General features: G+C 43.7%; 1 protein-coding gene across 1 annotated transcript; it reads right to left on the bottom strand.

Moving 5' to 3' along the window:
- Window positions 1-2,466: 2,466 nt before the first annotated feature.
- On the bottom strand, window positions 2,467-21,613 carry STEEP1 (STING1 ER exit protein 1). The gene is made up of 7 exons (XM_060002747.1): window positions 21,475-21,613; window positions 18,449-18,566; window positions 9,412-9,453; window positions 7,039-7,177; window positions 6,418-6,507; window positions 5,509-5,601; window positions 2,467-4,298 (listed from the first exon to the last, which is right to left on the bottom strand). The coding sequence occupies exons 1-7, from the start codon at window positions 21,596-21,598 to the stop codon at window positions 4,236-4,238; spliced, it is 669 nt and encodes a 222-aa protein (XP_059858730.1). The 5' UTR covers window positions 21,599-21,613; the 3' UTR covers window positions 2,467-4,235.
- Window positions 21,614-21,968: the final 355 nt, after the last annotated feature.

The raw sequence follows: 21,968 nt of genomic DNA, 5'->3' as shown, positions 1-21,968 counted from the left end.
GTTTAAAGACCTAAATATAAAACATGACACCATAAAACTCCTAGAAGAGAACATAGGCAAAACATTCCGACATAAATCATAGCAATGTTTTCTTAGGTCAGTCCCAAGGCAATAGAAATAAAAGCGAAAATTAACAAATGGGGCCTAATCATACTTATAAGCTTTTGCACAGCAAAGTAAACCATCAACAAAACAGAAAGACTACCTATGGACTGGCAGAAAATATGTGCAAATGATGTGACCAACAACTGCTTTACTTCCAAAATATATAAACAGCTCATACAACTCAATAATAAAAATCCAAACCCAATCAAAAAATGGGCAGAAGATCTACATAGACATTTCATTTAAAAAGACATACAGATGGCTAAACAGCACATGAAAATATGCTCAAAAATTATGAGAGGAATGCAAATCAAAATTACAATGATGGGGGGCTTCCCTGGTGGCTCAGTGGTTGGGAGTCTGCCTGCTGGAGCAGGGGATACGGGTTCGGGCCCTGGTCTGGGAGGATCCCACGTGCCGCGGAGCAACCGGGCCCGTGAGCCACGACTGCTGAGCCTGCGCGTCTGGAGCCTGTGCTCCGTTACAAAAGAGGCCGCGGTGGTGAGAGGCCCGCGCGCCGCAATAAGGGGTGGCCCCCGCTTGCTGCAACTGGAGAGAGCCCTCGCGCAGAAACGAGGACCCAAGACAGCAAAAATAAATTAATTAATTAATAAACTCCTACCCCCAACACCTTAAAAAAATAAAATTAAAAAACAAAACAAAACAAAACAAACAAAAAAAAATTACAATGATGTATCACCCCACACCAGTCAGAATGGCTATCATCAGAAAGTCTACAAATAATAAATGCTGGAGAGGGTGTAGGAATGTAAGTTAGTTACAGCCACTGTGGAAAACAGTATGGAGGTTCCTTTAAAAACTAAAAGTAGAGTTACCATATGATCCAGCAATCCCACTCCTGGGCATATATCTAGAGAAAACCATGATTTGAAAAGATACATGCACCCCAATGTTCACTGTAGCACTGTTAACAATAGCCAAGACATGGAAGCAACCTAAATGTCCATGGACACATGAATGGATAACAAAGATGTGGTACATGTATACAATGGAATATTACTCATCCATAAAAAAGCATGAAATAATGCCATTTGCAGCAACATGGATGGACCTAGAGATTATCATACTAAGTGAAGCCAGCCAGAGAAAGACAAATGTTATATCACCTATATGTGGAATCTAAAAAATAGTACAAATGAACTTGTTTACAAAACAGAAGCAGACTCAGAAACACAGAAAACAAACTTACGAGTACCAAAGGGGGGCGGGTGGGTGCATAAATTGGGAGTATGGGATTAACAGATGCACACTACTATATATAAAATAGATAAACAACAAGGTCCTACTGCATAGCACAGGGAACTATATTTAATACCTTATAAGAAATTATAATGGAAAAGAATAGAAAAAATATAGATATATACATATGTATGTATAACCAAATCACTTTGTCGTACACCTGAAACTAACACAATATTGTAAACCACCTATACTTCAATGAAAAAAATAATAATCTCTCTTCAAATCTAAAAACAAAACAAAACAGGTTTAGTGGAAGTAAGTATGAAAGAGCAGCAATGGTAGGAGGCTGTGGTCAGAGCAGAGTATTGGCTCTCACAGGTGGTATAGATGATATCCAAGGAGTTTGTGGCTAAAGGGGGGTGAAGGTAAAGGTCATTGTTTGGAGTTGGGGTCAAGGAATTGTGAGGAGGTTATGGTTGCTTATCCACACGATGCCTAATTATCTCTCAACACGAGGACCAGGAAATGAGGTGGAGAGGAAGACTCAGTTGCAAAGCCCCCATTGGATGCAGGAGAGTAACTGGGAAGCTGGTCACACAGCCCCACCCCGGGCTTTCCCAGGACCCCCCACCCCTCTTTCTCCCAGTTCTTGCTAGCTCACATCTACCCCCACTCTAACCTACTTTTCCTTCCAAATTCAGAAATCGGGGGGAAAAAAGCAAAGAAAAATGCCCTACTGTTTCCCAGCAGCACCTCACATACACGCCTTGGGCGCCTACTAGGCACCCAAGCCATGTAAATAATACGAAGAGGCTAAAACACTCCTCCTGTCCCAACACCTTGCAATACAGGTGAACAGATAAAAACATGGGTACAAACACTACATACTAATGTCACTGAAGCAGTGTGACATTAAATATTTATGTATACGACACTCCTCCACAAATAGCAGATGTGAAATAAAAGACAGTCAACAGATAACTTTTGTTTATCTCGGTGTCATTTCTTTTTTTTTAACATCTTTATTGGGGTATAATTGCTTTACAATGGTGTGTTAGTTTCTGCTTTATAACAAAGTGAATCAGTTATACATATACATATGTTCCCATATCTCTTCCCTCTTGCATCTCCCTCCCTCCCACCCTCCCTATCCCAGCCCTCTAGGTGGTCACAAAGCACTGAGCTGATCTCCCTGTGCTATGCGGCTGCTTCCCACTAGCTATCTATTTTACGTTTGGTAGTGTATATATGTCCATGCCACTCTCTCACTTTGTCACAGCTTACCCTTCCCCCTCCCCATATCCTCAAGTCCATTCTCTAGTAGGTCTGTGTCTTTGTTCCCGTCTTAGCCCTAGGTTCTTCATGACCTTTTTTTTTCTTAGATTCCATATATATATATGTTAGCATACGGTATTTGTTTTTCTCTTTCTGACTTACTTCACTCTGTATGACAGACTGTAGGTATACAGATTGCCAACAAACACATGAAAGAATGCTCAACAACATTAATCATTAGAGAAATGGAAATCAAAACTACAATGAGATATCATCTCACCCCGGTCAGAATGGCCATCATCAAAAAATCTAGAAACAATAAATGCTGGAGAGGGTGTGGAGAAAAGGGAACCCTCCTGCACTGTTGGTGGGAATGTAAATTGATACAGCCACTATGGAGAGCAGTATAGAGGTTCCTTAAAAAACTACAAATAGAACTACCATACGACCCAACAATCCCACTACTGGGCATATACCCTGAGAAAACCATAATTCAGAAAGAGTCATGTACCACAATGTTCATGGCAGCTCTATTTACAATAGCCAGGACATGGAAGCAACCTACGTGTCCATCATCGGATGAATGGATAAAGAAGATGTGGCACATATATACAATGGAATATTACTCAGCCATAAAAAGAAACGAAATTGAGTTATGTGTAGTGAGGTGCTTGGACCTAGAGTCGGTGTCATTTCTTACTCTACCATGTCTCCCTCCCACATGCCCACACATGGAAGCACGCTCTCAGCTGCTTGACAGGATGGTAGCTCCCTTGGGTTGCTTCCCAAGACCCCATTTTCATTCAGATCAGAGCTATCCTACCCCCTCACTTGAATCTGCCTTTTCCTTCTGCATGTACAACATCTGATAAGGGTTGGCGTGCCTAGAGTTGTAACATTTGAGGTAAAGGAAACTTTATGCAGATTCTGGCTTGTTATGGATTTTCCCTGACAGTAGAGAGATTCAAACCCTAGCCAGTACCTGCCAGTCTAAGAACAGAGACAGAGCCACTTAAAAGGATCTGGCTTGCTGTAACTTTAAATGTAATTCATGTTACTTTTATTTTTTTTTCAAAAATCTTTAAACATTTTATTAACTTTGAAGAAGGAATAAGAATAGCTCCTTTAGAAACTAGACACACTGAAGCACTGATCTATTCACAGAGCTTCTACACAGATGAAGAAGTTTATATCAAATGGACAAAAAATAGTACAGAAGACCTATACACAGAAAGATTGAGAAATACCCATCTCTAGAAAGCAGGTCAGATGAACTCAAAGACCTCACTGAGGGCTTCCCTGGTGGCGCAGTGGTTGGGAGTCCGCCTGCCGATGCAGGGGACACGGGTTCGTGCCCCGGTCTGGGAGGATCCCACATGCCGCGGAGCGGCTGGGCCCGTGAGCCATGGCCGCTGAGCCTGCGCGTCCGGAGCCTGTGCTCTGCAATGGGAAAGGCCACAACAATGAGAGGCCCACGTAACGGGGAAAAAAAAAAAAAAAGACCTCACTGAATGTAGGAGAATCACTGGAGGACACGTAAAGCCTTCTGCTGGGGCATAAAAGTAGGAACCAGTCCATGTAGTCAAGAAAACACTCTTTTTCCTCCTCATCTAAATGCTTGCCTCCAGTCTGGGTTCACAGAAAGGTCCTGATTATTTGAACTGGTTGTCAATCAAGGTTCCCTTCATTTTCGCTTTCTTGGCTTCCAGTTCAGCCTGGAAAGGAAGAAGAGTATATGTCCTGATACATGACATGAAATTCTGATTTTCCTGCCTTATTCTAACTGCCCCAACACTATCCCCTCATGCTCATTTAGTATACAAACTAGAACCGTGTTTCTAAAATTGTGATGAAACTCTAGCAACTGCTTTCCAAACTTTCTGATGTTATGACACACATTGAAGATAATAATATCTGTATGGTAAAACGGGGTAAACACACAGGGCTGTGGTCTATCAGTGTAGGGATCCCACAGCTCCAGGACCCCTGAAGGACTGGAGGAATCAATATCATGACATATCAGTATCCTATTTGTGGCAGAACAGGAGGAAGAACACTGTTCTAGAACAGTGCTACTTAAAGTTGTGCAGTCCATGAAGATACACACAAAAATTGAGAGTAAGCATTTAGAAGCTTCTATAGCAATTTGACAGAGCAATAAGAAAGTAAAATCATCTCATAAGAAGAATTCAGGCAAATTCATTTTTATTGCATTTTATAAATTACAAATCTACTCTTGACAAATTTTAAAACAAGAAGCAAGCACTGGTCCTTCACCTCAGAAAATTTGGTAAGCAGTGCTCTAGATCACTACGGCAAGGTAAAGCAGCTCTCAAAACCCACTACCTCTGTCACCAAAAACTCCTCTACAGTCAGTAGAATAGACTGGTATACTTTTCGATGAGGCACCAATGCTGGGATGTCTGATTTCAAAGAAATATCATAAGTAACTTATTATCAGGAAGACAGAAACATAGGCACCATCACATATAGACGTGTGTGCTCAACAAAGAGCCTAGGGATAGTGCAGACAGTGGTGGTGGAAGCAGTGCTTTAAGAAGTAGCGACCAGCCCCAATCCTGGTGCCCCAGTGTAGCCCCACTGTATGCCTCATACCCTGGGAGAGCACCCATGAGCCCCGATCTTGAACTCCTGACCTTGGACCACAAGTAGCAGATTAACTTACCATTCTCGTTAGGGTTGGCTAACAAGAACTATCATTTGGGGCCTGGATCCTGTGGTCACTATCCCAGAGTAGGGTATGTACTGACAGCCACGGCCCACGGTTAGACACCTGGCAGCCAGCCACACCATAACCCCAGACAGACTTCTGAAAGGATTCCCCTGCCTGCCGGAGGGTCTTTCAGACCGAGGAACCCAAACAGTCCAGCCCAGCGCCTGCCAGCCCCCGCCCCCGCCACTCACCAGCTCCTGCAGCCGCCTCTTACTCATGCCTTTGCGCTCCAGCTGCTTCTCAATCACCTTGGCATTCTGCGCATACGAGTCAGCAACTTCTCTCTGAGGGAAGAAAGAAGCACCCTTAGACCAGCAGTCTCACCAAAGAGGAGCAACAGAGACCTCGGGAGAAGTTTATACTCCTCAAATTATGAAATTATTCCTGAAATGGCAAGACTCTGCTCCCTTTCAACTCTTCGGCTTTTCCATAATCCGGGAGAGTCAGGTTTCAACCGAAACCACATTTAAGTAACAGATAACATCTCTCTGTAAACATCATTATACTGAAATACCATAAAGGTAATTGCTGCTCTTGCTAAGGACAGACTCCCACACCATCAGAGCTGGACTGGAAGGGACTTGAAATTGCTGAGCCCAGTAGTTTTTCAACTGAAGAGGGATGAGGAGGGATTTGCCCCCTAAGGCATCTCAAAAAACAGTATGAAAAAAATGACTGGGCTTCCCTGGTAGCGCAGTGGTTGAGAGTCCGCCTGCCGATGCAGGGGATACGGGTTCGTGGCCCGGTCCGGGAAGATCCCACATGCCGCGGAGCGGCTGGGCCCGTGAGCCATGGCCGCTGAGCCTGCGCGTCCGGAGCCTGTGCTCCGCAGCGGGAAAGGCCACAGCAGTGAGAGGCCCGCGTACCGCAAAAAACAAACAAAAAAAGACTGATCTAGTCCAACTCCCTGCTCCTTATCTTACAGAGATGTCCCTGAGATCCAGGGAAACAGGAACCAGCCCGGTATCACAGCGTTTCTTAGTAGCAGAGCAAGATCTACGAGCTTGAAGTTCCTAGTTATTCTGTTACTCAATGCTCTGGTTGGAGAGCCCCCTCCCCCCGCCCCGCATTCCAATTCCCCTGAGAGCAGAAGCACTTACAGCCTCAATCTCCTCTTCCTCTTCATCAATAGTAGACACAGTGACAGAGCTGAACTTGCCCATGTCTTTAGTCCGTTTCGTCATCATCACCTGGAGTTGCAGGAAGAGGAATCAGTCTAGTTTACCTCAAGAGGTTCTGTGAGTCGTGTGTGTGTGAGTGTGTATGTGTGAGTGGGTGTGTGCAAGTGTACAAGCCTGGTTCCTGGGGGCAGGGGACCTCCTTGGGACAGGCTGGCCTATCTAAAAGTGCCCATATTTTAATTTGCATTATATTTTTCTGGTATTTGCCATCAAGCGTTTTTAAAAGTATATTTAAAGACTAGCCTTATTCATTCAATGTTTAATTGCTCACACTGGAAAAAGAAGAAATTTCAAAGGAAGTAAATGTGAATAAAAATCATACAATTTCTAACTTTGCTCATAGAGCAGATGTAGGAAAGAAAAGAGAACACACAATAGGTGTTACAAGTTTGTAGCGCCTGCTTATACACAAAAATGGCTCTCTCTTAATAAAGAGAGTGCTCATGAAGGGCAGTTTCTCATGCACCATAATCTTCTTTAAAATTGTAGGGCTAAATCTGTAGCTGTATTAACCCATCTGTCTCCTTCAGTGATAATTACTTTCTTAGGAGGCTCTTGTTTCTGAGTATATATGTTCGTCTTCCCAAAACCCTGGCCAAACTTGACTACTGCTCCATCCACAATGAAGGTCACAGGAGCATTCTTCGGTTGGGACTGGTAGAAGAGTGGCAGCCCGCACCTGCAAACAGAACAGTGAATCTCAGGGAGGCCTCAGAATGCATATCCCCAAAACGGCGCTTCACAAAGTGTGCTTAGACTCTGGGAATATTTGTGTTTGTGGCAGAAACTGATGATTAGCTCTTCCCAGTGTTTCCCAAAACTACTTGATAAGAATCACTGACCGTTGGGCTTCTCTGGTGGCACAGTGGTTAAGAATCCGCCTCCCAATGCAGGGGACACGGGTTTGAACCCTGGTCCGGGAAGATCCCACATGCCGCGGAGCAACTAAGCCCGTGCACCACAACTACTGTGCCTGTGCTCTAGAGCCCGCGAGCCACAACTACTGAGCCCGCGTGTTACAACTACTGAAGCCCACGTGCCTAGACCCCGTGCTCCACAGCAAGAGAAGCCACCACAATGAGAGGCCTGCGCACTGCAACGAAGAGCAGCCCCCGCTCGCCGCAACTAGAGAAAGCCCGCGTGCAGCAACAAAGACCCCTCTCAGCCAAAAATAAAAATTAATTAATTAATTATTTTAAAAAAAGAAGGAGCATAAAGGCTCCACTGCAGTGGTCTGCCAACTAAGCTCTGTAGCAATCGTCATGCTTTCTTTGGTTGGTCATTTCTTTTTTTAAAAAATTTATTTATTTATTTATTTTTGGCAGCTTTGAGTCTTTGTTGCTGCACACAGGCTTTCTCTAGTTGCAGCGAGCGGGGGTTACTCTTCGTCGCAGTGTGCGGGCTTCTTATTGCGGTGGCTTCTCTTGTTGCAGAGCATGGGCTCTAGGTGCACAGGCTTCAGTAGTTGTGGCACACAGGCTCAGTAGTTGTGGCGCATGGGCTTAGTTGCTCCGTGGCATGTGGGATCTTCCCAGACAGGGCTCGAACCCGTGTCCCCTACATTGGCAGGCGGATTCTTAATCACTGCGCCACCAGGGAAGTCCTGGTTGCTCACTTCTATTATACTTCTTCAGCTAAGTGAAGTAGACCCATACCCATAAGATATGATTAAAGTAGTCTAACAAACCTAATGTGGCTGTAAACTAAAATGCCTTCCTAGCCACTTCCCTGCTTTAATTCTAGTCTGAGTCTTCTGAGAGCCAAGACTGAACTGTAATTCATCAACAAGATTAAACTTATTATAGTTTAATATTCTCACTGTTAACAACCTAAAGCTGGAAATCATATATATTTTTAAATAATAGTCTCTAAAGTTCTTGGGTCTGTAGTCCTATAACAGACTTTATAAATAAGTTTGGATTAAATTACACTATGTGGGGATTTCCCTGGTGGCACAGTGGTTAAGACTCTGCGCTCCTAATGCAGGAGGCCCGGGTTCAATCCCTGATCAGGGAACTAGATCCCAAATGCAGGCTGCAACTAAGAGTTTACATGGCACAACTAAGGAGCCCGCATGCCACAACTAAGGAGGCTGCCTGCCACAACTAAGACCCGGTGCAACCAAAACAAATAAAAAATATCAAAAAAAATTACACTATGTTACATTTACCATATGAGCCAACAACTCCACTCCAAGAGAAAACACATGTTCCCACAAGATTTATACTAGAATGTTCATAGCAGCTTTATTTATAATAGCCAAAGCCATTAACAACTCAAATGCCCTTCAACAGGTCAATGGTTAAACAAACTGTGGTGCAATGACTACTACTCAGCGATAAAGAGGAACAAATTACTGATACACATAACAACTCAGATGAATCCCCAAAGCATCATGCAACATGAAAGAAACCAGATGTAAGAGATACACATTGTATGTAGTAGAACACGTACTGTAGAATTTACATCACATTTTAGAAAAGGTAAAACCACGGTAACAGAAGGCAGATCAGTGCTGGCGAGGGGAGGGGTGAGGAAGGAGACTGATTGCAAAGGAGCACTGGAAACGTCTATGTCACAGGAGTGGTGACGTTACATGGCTCTGTGCTTCTGTCAACACTCATCAAACTGTACACTTAGGAAGGGCAAATTTTATTATATATAAGTTACACCTCAGTGAAAAAAATAATACTATGCTTAAAAACCCATTTTTGTGGCCAGCTGGTCAGAGATGTAACTTGGTCAGTTGCATCTCTTTAAGAAGCATATTGGTATTTGCATAACTGAAGTTTGAAGGCAGGTAAGATTATAGGGATAAAGATATAACAGAATTGTCTCCAAATGATTCTTTTCCTAACACATCATTGCCTCTACTTACTTATTCTCGGAGAAACCCACACTGTTAATACTTACTTTGCACATTTCTTCCTGTACTGTCGTTCAATGCCTTCAGGCCTGCACAGAAAATGGAAGTTAAAAAAAAAAAGATACAAACAAATCTCATAACCTACCAAGCTCACTACTTCAAATGCTAAAAGGGCTTTTCAAAAGTTATCCTTGGGCTTCTCTGGTGGCGCAGTGGTTGAGAATCTGCCTGCTAATGCAGGGGACACGGGTTCGAGCCCTGGTCTGGGAAGATCCCACATGCCATGGAGCAACTAGGCCCGTGAGCCACAACTACTGAGCCTGCGCCTCTGAAGCCTGTGCTCCGCAACAAGAGAGGCCATGATAGTGAGAGGCCCGCGCGCCGCGATGAAGAGTGGCCCCCGCTTGCCACAACTAGTGAAAGCCCTCGCACAGAAACGAAGACCCAACACAGCCAAAAATAAAATAAATAAATAAAAATTTTAAAAAATACAGGCAAAACTGAATCAAGCAACATATAAAGAAGGTTTATACCACATTGCCAAGTGGAATTTATCCCAGGAATGCAAGATTGGTGCAACATACAAAAAAAAAAAATCAATCAATGCGATACACTATAATAATAGAATAAAAGAGAAAACACACATGATCATCTTAACAGATGCATAAAAAGCATCTGACAAAATTCAAAGCCCCTTCAATATACTAGAAATAGAAGGGAACTTCCTCTACCTTATAAGGGGCATCTATGAAAAATTCACATCTACTAAGCCACATAAACTAACATCATATTTAATGGTGAAAAACTGAAACCTTTCCCTCTAAGATCAGGAAGAAGACAGGGATATCCACTCTCAACACTTCTATTCAACACTGCACTGGAAGTTCTAGCCAGGGCAATTAGGCAAGAAAAAGAAATAAAAAGCATCCAGATTGGAAGGGGAAAAGTAAAACCATGTCTATTTGCAGAGGATATAATCTTATATATAGAAACCCTAAAGCATACACACACACACACACACACACACACACACACACACACACTATTAGGACTAATAAACAAGTTTAGGAAAGCTGCAGGATATAAGATCAATATTCACAAATTAATGGTAGTCCTATACACTAGAAATGAACAATCCAAAAATGAAGTTAAGGAAACAAGTCCAGTTACAATAGCATCAAAAAGAATAAAATACTTAGGAATAAATTTAACAAAGGAAGTGCATAACTTTTGCACTGAAAACTACAAAACATCACTGAAAGAAATTAAAGACCTAAGTAAATGGAATGACACTTCATGTTCATGGATTGAAGACTTAATATTGTTAAGATGGCAATACTTTCCAAATGAATCTACAACTTCAACACAATCCCTATCAAAATCCCAGCTGGTTTTTTTGCAGAAATTGACAAGCTGATCCTCAAATTCACATGGAATCGTAAGGAATCCAGAGTAGACAAAACAGTCTTGAAGAAGAACAAAGTTGGTGGACTCGTATATAATTTCAAAACTTAATACAAAGCCACAGTAATCAAGACAGGGTGGTACTGGCAATAAGGACAGACATATAGATCAATGGAACAGAACTGAGAGTCCACAATAAACCCATACATATATGGTTAATTTATTTTCAGTGGTGCCAAGACCATTCAATGGGGGAAAGAATAGTCTTTCAATAAATAGTACCGGGATAACTGGATATCCACACACAAAAGGATTAATTTAGATCCCTACCTCACACTATGTACAAAAATTAACTCAAAATGGGGCGTTCCCTGGTGGTCCAGTGGTTAGGGCTCTGCACTTTTCCACTGCAGGGGGCCCAGGTTTGATCCCAGGTCAGGGAACTAAGATCCCACAAGCTGTGTGGCATGGCCAAAAAATAAATAAACAAAAAATTTAAAAATTAACTCAAAATGGATGAATGATTTAAAGGTAAGAACTGGGACTTCCCTGGTGGTCCAATGGTTAAGACCCTGTGCTTCCAGTGCAGGGGGTGTGGGTTCGATCCCTGGTCGGGGAACTAAGATCCCACATACCAAGGCGCAGCAAAAAAAAAAAAAAAAAAAAAAAAAAGGTAACAATCAAACCTATAAAACTGTTAGAATACATAAGTATAAATCTTCAAGACCTTAGATCAGGCAATGGTTTTAAAAATATGATACCTACAGCACAAGCAATCAAAGAAAAAATAGATAAATGGGACAATTAAAATGAAAAACTTTTGTGCTTCCAGGAATACCATCAAGAAAGTGAAAAGGCAACCCACAGAATGGGAAAAAATATTTGTAAATCATATATCTGATAAGGGACTAGTATCCATAATAAAAAATTCTTACAACAATAAAAAACACAAATACTCCATTTAAAAAATGGACAAAGAATTTTTTTAACTTTATTTATTTTATTTATTTATTTTTGGCTGTGTTGGGTCTTTGTAGCTGTGCGCAGGCTTTCTCTAGTCGCAGCAAGCGGGGCCTACTCTTCATTGCGGTGCGCGGGGTTCTTATTGCAATGGCTTCCCTTGTTGCGAAGCATGGGCTCTAGGCGCGCAGGCTTCAGTAGTTGTGGCTCGCGGGCTCTAGAGCGCAGGCTCAGTAGTTGTGGCGCATGGGCTTAGTTGTTCTGCGGCATGTGGGATCCTCCCAGACCAGGGCTCGAACCCATGTCCTCTACATTGGCAGGCAGGTTCTTAACCACTACCCCACCAGGGAAGCCCAAAAATGGACACAGAATTTGACTAGACATTTCTCCAAAGAAGATACATAAATGACCAATAGGGACATGAAAAGCTCAACATCATTAGCCATCAGGGAAATGCAAATCAAAACCACAATGATACCATCTCATACACACTAGGATAGCTATATCAAAAAGGCAGACAATAGGGCTTCCCTGGTGGCGCAGTGGTTGAGAGTCCGCCTGCCGATGCAGGGGACACGGGTTCATGCCCCACTCCGCGAAGATCCCACATGCCGTGGAGCGGCTGGGCCCGTGAGCCATGGCTGCTGAGCCTGCGCGTCCGGAGCCTGTGCTCCGCAACGGGGGAGGCCGCAGCAGTGAGAGGCCCGCGTACCGCAAAAAAAAAAAAAAAAAAAAAAGGCAGACAATAACAATTACTGGCAAGGATGTGGAGAAACAGGAACCCTCATATACTACTGGCAAGAATGTAAAATGGTGCAACTCCTTCTGAAACCACTCTACAAGGTCCTCAAAAGGTTAAACACAGAGTTACCATATGATCCAGCAACTCATACATGAGAAGCAAAAGCATGTTCACACAAAAACTTGTACACAAATGTTTACAGCAGCATTAGCCATAATACTTTAAAAAGTTAGTTAAAAAAAACAACAACACAGGACTTCCCTGGTGGCGCAATGGTTAAGAATTCGCCTGCCAATGCAGGGGACATGGGTTCGAGCCCTGGTCCAGGAAGATCCACATGCCACGGAGCAACTAAGCCCGTGCGCCACAACTACTGAGCCCGTGAGCCACAACTACTGAAGCCCGTGCACCTAGAGCCCGTGCTCTGCAACAAGAGAAGCCACCACAATGAGAAGCCCGTGCACCACAATGAAGAGTAGCCCCCATTTGCAGCAACTAGAGAAAGCCTGTGCACAGCAACGGAGACCCAACACAGCCAAAAATAAATAAATAAATAAATGAAAGCCCAAATGTCCATCAACTGATGAATGGATAAACAAAACGTGGTGTATCCATACAATGGAATATTATTCACCCATAAAGAGGAATGATGGGGCTTCCCTAGTGGCGCAGTGGTTAAGAATCTGCCTGCCAATGCAGGGGACACGGGTTCGAGCCCTGGTCCGGGAAGATCCCACATGCCGTGAAGCAACTAAGCCCATGTGCCACAACTACTGAGCCTGCGAGCCTAGAGCCTGTGCTCCGCAACAAGAGAAGCCACCGCAATGAGAAGCACGCACACTGCAACAAAGAGTAGCCCCTGGTGGCTGCAACTAGAGAAAGCCCATGCGCAGCAACGAAGACCCAAAGCAGCGAAAAAAAAAAAAAGAATGATTTATTGAGTCATTCTACACATGGATGAATCTTGAAAATATACTAAACGGAAGATGCCAGACACAAAAAGCTACAGGGACTTCCCTGGCAGTCCAGTGGTTGGGACTCCATGCTTCCACTGCAGAGGCCATGGGTTCAATCCCTCGTCGGGGAACTAAGATCCCGCAAGCCGCATGGCACAGCCAAAAAAGAAAAAATGTTCATCTTCTTGAGATATGGAGACTCTAATACAAATAAGACAAGGGTTTTAAGTGGTACAATTATAAAGAAGTGATTAATAGGAGCTAGATATTTAGACTTAATGGACCTTGATTTTCTTTCTTGTCCTTAATCTCCAGGAATATGTGAGATAGGAAAGGCCAAAGACAAAATAAAACATTCTTCCTGGTTGTGGTAGCAGCATCTAAGATGGCCCCAATGATTCTTGCCCCCTGGTATTGACATAATAAAGTCAATAATCCTTGTATAATGCCCTCCCACAATGAACACAGCTGACTTGTGACACCAATAAGACACTGAAGAAGTGATGGTGTGTAACTTCTGAGTCTTGGTCATAAAGACATTATAGCTTCCAACTCGCTCTCTCTTGGATTACTCACACTGTGGGAAGCCAGCTGCCATGTTACGAGGATACTCAAGCAGCCCTATGGAAGATCCTTGTTCTAAGGAACTAATGCTTCTTCCCAACAGTTAGCACTCAGCTGCCAACCATGTGAGTGAACCACCTTGGAAGTGGAACATCCAGCCCTAATTAAAGACTTCAAATAACTGCACCCGTGGTCGACCTCTTAACCACAGCCTCATGAGAGACCATCCAGCTAAGCTGTTCTTAAGTTCCTGACCCACAGAAACTATATGAGATGATCAATGTTTGCTGTTCAAAAAAACAAACAACAACAACAAAAAACCATAGGAATACCAGGAGATGAGGATGAACAGGTAGGCTAGGGCCAGATCATAGAGAGCCTTCAGACTTGGATTTTATCCTGCTAGCCAGGATTTTTTAAATTGCGCTCCACAATGATCCCTAAATGAAATCGGATAGGAGAAAGGGGAGAAGTCCTTAATGGGTTGGGCTCAACTCTTCCCCAATCAGAGAAGCTTCTTGCTTATTTATACTTCTGGTAAAAATTTCATTTGAAGAAAGGATTCATTGCTTAAAAACGTTTGAAAGGCACTGCTGTAGGTGATGAAGAGTCACTGAAAGATCTGAAGCAGGAAACTGACATCACGTGCATGTGAGATCATTCAGGCAGTAGACGATAGTCTGGAGGAGAGCGGGGGGTGGTGGGGGGAGGTAAGAGGACACTTCGATAGCCCAAGCAAGTGTTGTTGGGTACCAGAATGATGGCAGTGTGGCTGGGCTGAACAGGAGGAGGCAGCCACAAGACAGACTAGAAGGTAGAATCGACAGTACGTGGTGAGTGACTGGATGTGTGCAGGGGATGGTGGGGGGCAGGGATGGATGAGACAAAGACAGGACTGGCTCCCAGATTTCTGCCCCGGGCCACTGCGTGAATGGTGATGTCATCGTAGGAGGAGGAAAAAGAAGGAATTGTGTTTAGCTGACACCTTCAGAGACCTGACTGCAGTGGCTTCAACACAAGAGTTTCTTCTCATGTAAAATAAGTGTAGAGGAAGGCGGTTCCTGGTAATGGTTGAGACCCAAGGATAGCATGGCAAAAACTCTGCAATCCTTGTGGCCTTCCCTTTCTAGTCCCAGGATGGCTGCTGGTGCTCCAATTATCACGCCCGTTTTCCAAAAAGCAGGAAGGAATGAGAAGAGTAAAAAGGACTTTCCTTGGAAGCCCCACCCAACAACTTCTACTTCTGTCCATTTTACTTGGCAAAAGCTAAGTCACGTTCAGAATCTTAGGGGGTTTTTGGAGTGGGGAGAAGCTGGAATATGTGCCCTATCTTTACAGACACTGGTATATAGGCAGGTAAAATAGAAGAGAGTTGGAGTGGTGCTGAGTGAACCAATCTGTGGGATTTTCCACGTTAGAGAAATGAGTTTGGCTTTAGTCATGCTGTATCTGAGGTAGAACATCAGGTGAAGAGGTAGAATAGGTAGTTAGATATACAGTTCTGGGCACAAGAGAGAAACGGAGGCAGATCTAGATTTTGTGAGTCATCAGCATATAAGCGTAACTGATGCCACAAGAGGTGGTGAGGATGGCCAAGGAGAGTACAGAGAGAGAGGGGATAAAATCAAGGTCAGAACCCTGGGGAATGCCAACATTTAAGGGGCAGGAAGAAGAATCCAGAAGACTGAGAAAGCCAAAGAAGTAGAAGGAGAATCACAAGAGTAGCTTCACAGAAGTCAAGGAAGGAGACAGCATCAAGGGAGGCATATGGTCAACAAAGATCCAGACAGAAAAGCACCCACTGGATGGGTAACTGGGGAAGCAATGGATGAGGGAGGGAAGGTACCAGGGAACAACAGAGTCAAAGGAGAGGTACTTTAGAATGGAAGACTTGGAGGTGGAAAGTGACAGGCTCCAGGGCACGCATTAGGCAGACTGCCATATTTTCAGTAACTGGGGCTCCCACACTCATCTGGCTAAAGAATAGGAGGGGTAAGATCAGACTGAAATTTCACCCCTGATAAGAAAGGAGCATGCTAAAGTGGGCCCTTGGAAAGACAGTTCAAGATTAGAGCAGGAACCATGTCAACCAAGGGGGAAGTCTACCATGCCTTGTGGGTAAACTCTGAGAACTCTGTGGCCCAACAGAGTCACTTGGCCAGAGGTCACCGGCCTGTGCAATACCTGGCACTAAGGCTGGCCCAAATCTGGCTCACTTCCAGGATCAGGCTGACTGGATTCCAGGGTTGCCACTTCAGCCTAGGGCCTCCCAGTTTTCTGGCCTACAGGTGACGGCATCTGCCTTATAGTGCCATAGGAGCCTGTGGCCTAGTTGTGTTGTTAGATTACTTTCTGTATTAACTAATATATATATATTTAATACATATTATCTAGAAGTGTTATATATAATTATGACGTATGTAATAAATATTTTAGCAATCCTAAAGACAGTCAGTTGAGAATTTTCAAAATCAGAAACCTAAATAAAGGTTAATAGAGGGAGAAAAAGCACAAGAGAATGGATTAGCTTTAGATAGGGCGTGTTATTTATAAACCTTCCTATATACCACAATGGAGGACTTCCCCAATGTTACCTGGAGGGCCTTCCTTTGTGAATTTCATATGTTTTATAATCTGTGTCCCCACTTGTATCCTGTATATAAGCAATTTTCTCTTCAACTACATAATTCTAGAAGCCCAGTTGTCACAGTGGTGCCTGATTTGGTACTGAATGTCGCCTAGCAATAGTTTCTAACTGTTTTCATTAGTGTGGGCTGATAACAGTTTGGTTTCTTAAATAAACATAGCTAGATGTCAGCCTGTAGCTTTTTCCGATTCAACACTAGAATATAAGCTCTGTACAGGCAAGGTTCTTTGCTTGTTTACTGGTTGTACTGGTTTGGATAGTGTCCCTTAAAAAGTTATGTCCTTCCAGGAACCTCAGAGTGTGACCTTATTTGAAAAGAGGGTCATTGCAGATATAATTAGTTAAGATGAGGTCACAGAGATGAGCAGAATGTTCCCTTGATTTAATATAACTGGCGTCCTTATAAGAAGAGAAGAAACACAGAGACAGAAACACAGGGAAAAAGCCATACAATGATGCAGACAGAGGCTAGAGTGATGCACCTACAAGTCAAGAAATGTCAAGGACTGCCGGCAAACACCAGAAGCTAGGCAGGGGCAAGGAAGGCTCCTCCCCTAGAACCTTCAGAGACAGCATGGCCCTACCGACACAGTAATCTCAGATTCCAGCCTCTAGAACTGTGAGACAATTCACTTCTGTTGTTTTAAGCCGCCTAGTTTATGGTACTTTGTTATAGCAGCCCTAACAAACTAATATACTAGTATATCCCAGACTTTTAGGACAGTACCTGGCACACAGTAGGAGCTCAATAAATGAAACATTTGCTGAATGAATGACTGGACTTAGAGCAGGATGACGTCTCTGTGGCATTTGGCACCTGTTGATGACCATCCCCTTCCCTCACTTCTTGAAATTCTCTCCTCTCCTGTTTTCCACATCACCAGGTTCTCCTGGTTATGTTCCAATTATTTTGTCTGCTTTTCAAACATCAATGTTTCCCAGGATTATGTCTTCAATCCTCTCTTCTTGCTCCACACACTTTCCATGTAACTGTATCCCTTCCCAGGTTTCAACTCCCCATATACACCAAGGACTCCCAAATCTAAAACAGATCTAACCGTGTCACTCCTCTACTTAAAAAAAGAAGATGGCTATTGCCTAAAGATAAAGTCCAAACTTGTCTACTTTAGCATTCTACTCTGTCCTCACCCCAGGATGCATGAACCCCTTCCTGTAAAGTAACTTAGGCTCTAGCCACAAGGGACTACTTAAATTTCCCAGGCACACCATATTTGATGCTTTTAATGCTTCCAGAGTCCCTCCACCTGGAATGCTCCTCCATCTACTTGGTGAAATCCTAGTTCAAGGCCAAACACAAATGCCACCATCTTCTGGTATCCTTCTTGACCACTATTCAGGCAAGATGATCTGCTGCTGTCTGTTTTCCCATAGGCTTCTGTTCACCACACCAGAATTTTATCATATCACAATAGGTAATCTGTTCCCTCACTGAGCCATGAGCTCTTTCATGGTATATAAGGACAGTGCCTTATTTATCTTTGCTGATCCAGTCCCTAGCTCAGTGCCCGGCACCTGGTGTGCTGGAGATTACAGGTTGAACGAACTCATTCTACTTGCAAAAACCCCAAATTACAGCTATCAAATGGCAACAGAATCACATCTCAGCACCACTTCAACAAAGCACAATAAAGATACGGCTACATTAACAGAAGTTAGAGACCCACCACAAATGTCAAAGTACTGGGCCCCAAATGGATGACCTGGTCCACACTAGATGGGGTATTTCTACTCCTCAGAACTAGACCCCAAGACAACCAGGAAATCCTAGACAGAGAACATCAACCTCTTACCTCCGAAGATACATAGTCTCCTCGTCTTCTGTGTTACAAAACTTGTGGGCGTGTTTGGCAGCATCAATCACACGGGACCGATCCCGGGGCCTCATGGGCAATTTCTCCAACTGACAGTCTGACGGAATGGAGAAAGATTTGGTCACGAGAGCCACTGAAAAATACCCTGAGGCAATCAGAAGCTTTCAGTGGAGCCCTTAGCACTTTAATTTTTACTATAATTATCACACCTATTGAAGCCTATTATTGAATGTTCCAACTAAAAATGACTTGGTGTCAGGACACCTGGATTTTAGCCCCAGCTCTGGCTAATCACTTCCTCTCTAGGGCTCTTTCTCCTTACTTGATTATATTATCTCAAAAGTCCTTCCCAGCACTGCAATTCAAGTTTTCTATGAGTATTTCTGATCCTGGTACACTTGGCTTGTGCTGTAATGCATTAGAATGAGAAGAGACGATCAAGCGTCCTGGAATGCCTATGAGGAAGGCATTGATTGGAAAAGTTGGATAAGTGCTTCGGAAAGGAGAGAGTGGGTAGGCGGTATGCTATTATATATATGGTATGTGAATGACCCATCCCAGTTAGGGGAGTTCTGATCCAAAAACAATGAAAACATACAGGAAATAAATTAGGTACAGGTATAAAGCAGACGGAAAATTGATACAATGCAAATTAAGTACCTAAAGGATGACAGAGAAGTCAAGTGATCAGAGTGATTGCAGATTCATGGAGGAGGTGGAGAGGGGAGTTAGCATGAGGCAGTTTGCACATCAGCTCGTGACTCTTCTCAACGACCTGCCGGAGTAGACATTTACTATTCCTAGCTTAAAGGTAAGGGAATTGAGGATTAGGAAGGCTAAGAGATCGGCCACGCATTTAATAGGAAGCAGAACAAGAATTCAGACCCATCTCTAAGTGATCAAAAGGGAATTCATTTACTCAGTAAATACGGGAGGGCCTTCTATGTACCAGGCACAGTTGGAACACTGTGCTAAAGATTCAGCAAAGAACAGAGCAGACAAAGACCCTGACCTGATGAAGTTTACGGGCCAGCAGAGGAGGCAGAAATTTTCAAATTAATAATTATATAACATGATCTTGGATAATGATAAGTGCTAATAAAAAAAGTTAGACAAGATATTAAGAGGATGCACAGTGATCCAGATAGTGATAAGTGCTACCCAGAAAAATCAGGCACGGTAAGAGGACAAAGAGTGACGGGGTGCTATTTTAGATAAGGTAGTCACGGAAGGGTTCTCCAAGGAAGTGACATTTCAGCAGAGACCTGAATGAAGTAAGGGGGCATGGAGGGGAAAGGGTTTGAGGCAGAAGAAATACCGATCCCAAAGGCCCTGCAGGCAGGAACATTTTGACAAGACAGAAAAATCAAAAAGGCCGCTGTAGCTGGAGTGCAGTGAGCAAGGGGAAGAGTGTTAGGAGATGAAATCTGAGAGGTAGCTGGAGGTCTGATCACACAGGGTCTCGTTATGGACTTTGGTCTTATTCTTGGCATTACAGGAAAACACTGGTTTGGAACAGGACTCTGGGGACAAAGAGTGGTGAGCAAGAGACTACTGTGGCAATCCAGGTGAGGGATGGTGGTGGCTTGGAGAAATGGAGGTGGTAAAAAGTAGATTCTAGATAGATTTTCAAGGAAGCACCTGCAGAATTTGTTGATGGACTGGATGGAGAAGTCAAGAATGATTCTGAGATACTCTGTGAAGAGTGGTACCACTGACTGTGATAGGGAAGTCGGAGAGGTACAGTGGAGAGCAAGAAAGTAGGAGATCATGAAGTTAATTTTGAACATGGTCTCCCTCTCTCTCTTTTTTTAATTTTTAAAAAAAAATTATTTAAGTATAGTTGATTTACAGTGTTGTGAGAACACGGTCTCTTTAAGTGGTCCATTAGACATCCAAATGGAGACGCTGAGTAGGCAGCTGGAGTTTGAGAAGAGGTTCAGGTTAAAGAGGAACATTTGGGAGTCATCAGCATAAAAAAGGTATTTAAAGCTTGGGAATGGTTGAGATTGCCTAAGGAGTGAGTACAGATTGAGAACAGATGAGAGGACTGAGCCGTAGGGCCGTGCAATGCCTAAAAGTCTGAGACAGAAAAAGGAGCCAAGGGCTTCCCTGGTGGTGCAGTGGTTGAGAGTCCGCCTGCCGATGCAGGGGACACTGGTTCGTGCCCCGGTCCGGGAGGATCCCGCATGCCGCGGAGCGGCTGGGCCCGTGAGCCATGGCCGCTGAGCCTGCGCGTCCGGAGCCTGCGCGTCCGGAGCCTGTGCTCTGCAACGGGAGAGGCCACAACAGTGAGAGGCCCGCGTACCACAAAAAAAAAAAAAAGGAGCCAGACACTGAGAGGGGGGAAATCAAGGTAGGAGAAAAATCAGTAAAGTGTGGAGTCTTGGATGCAAATGAAGGGTTTCAAGAAGGATGGAGTGATCATCTGTCAAATGCCACTGAGAGGGGATTTAAATGAGCACTGATAATTGACCACTGGAACTGGTAACACGTTCGTTAGTAACTTTGACAAATATGATTTGGATGGTGAGGTGAGAAGGAAAGCCTGCTTGAAGTGAGGGCAAGAAGGAATGGGAAGTGAGGATGCAGAGACAGCCCATATAGGTAATTCTTTTTAGAAGTTTTGCTATAAAAGAAGCAAAGAAATGAGGTTATAGCTGGAGGAGAATGTAGGATCAATGCGGGTAGGAGGTTATTTTCATGTAACATCAGAGCTGTTACAATATACTTGTATCCGGCAGAAAGGTTACAAAGTTTCTAGACGCAGAGTGGGAGGAGAGTGAGTATATTTTTTATGGAAGAGGAATTTAGTTTTGAGAGAGTTCTGGATACAGAATCACAAGGTTAAACAGAAAACCGAAAAGCTGCCCTGGAGTGGGGCGGGCTGGGTACGGAGGATTTTGATGGAGAGGGAAATCCTCGCATAGACTCGGCTGCCAGATCACAGCCAGAGGAAATGCGCCCTCGAGAACCCGAAGTTTAGCTCCTTTCAGACTACTCACCCAGCACCAGGACCATCTGGCCGCATAAACAGTAGTAGACGTGAAGGGGCTTCTCGCCGTCGTCATACTCCTCGCGATCCCGGGTATCGGAGCAGACTACGGACCGGGAAACTACTTTAGGCATAGTTCAGAGCAGCACCGGAAAATGAAGGCAAAAGTAAGAGTCGCGCAGAAATGACGTCATCCACTCTTAGCGAATCTCCCCTACGTAGGCTGGTCAAGCGTTCATAGTAGTTGTGTGAGCTTACCGGCCGTACCATCAGGCTAAGATGCATCGTGAGCCTCCCAGAACCTGACCTAAGTTCTCTGGGACTGCTTTACTTGGGACACTTAATAATTTAAATTATTCATTTATATTTCTATACACGTATACGTATGTATATGCATATATACATATATATATATAACTAGATATAAGAAAGAACTATTTACACTTTATATGCATGATACAGAGTTTAGGTGTGCCTCTAAATATGATTTTGATTGGCTGTATT

Source organism: Delphinus delphis, chromosome X (genome assembly GCF_949987515.2).
Source record: "Delphinus delphis chromosome X, mDelDel1.2, whole genome shotgun sequence".
NCBI lineage: Eukaryota > Metazoa > Chordata > Mammalia > Artiodactyla > Delphinidae > Delphinus > Delphinus delphis.
The sequence above is the reverse complement of the archived record's forward strand: the minus strand, read 5'-3'. Positions and strand labels throughout refer to the sequence as shown.

Coding starts and splice junctions, on each gene's coding strand:
- STEEP1 (XM_060002747.1), bottom strand. CDS start 21,598: ATGCCTAAAGTAGTTTCCCGGTCCGTAGTCTGCTCCGATACCCGGGAT. Junction 18,567..21,474: donor CCAGATGGTCCTGGTGCTGG/GTGAGTAGTCTG, acceptor CCATTCCGTCAG/ACTGTCAGTTGGAGAAATTG. Junction 5,602..6,417: donor AGGAAGAGGAGATTGAGGCT/GTAAGTGCTTCT, acceptor TTCTTCCCTCAG/AGAGAAGTTGCTGACTCGTA.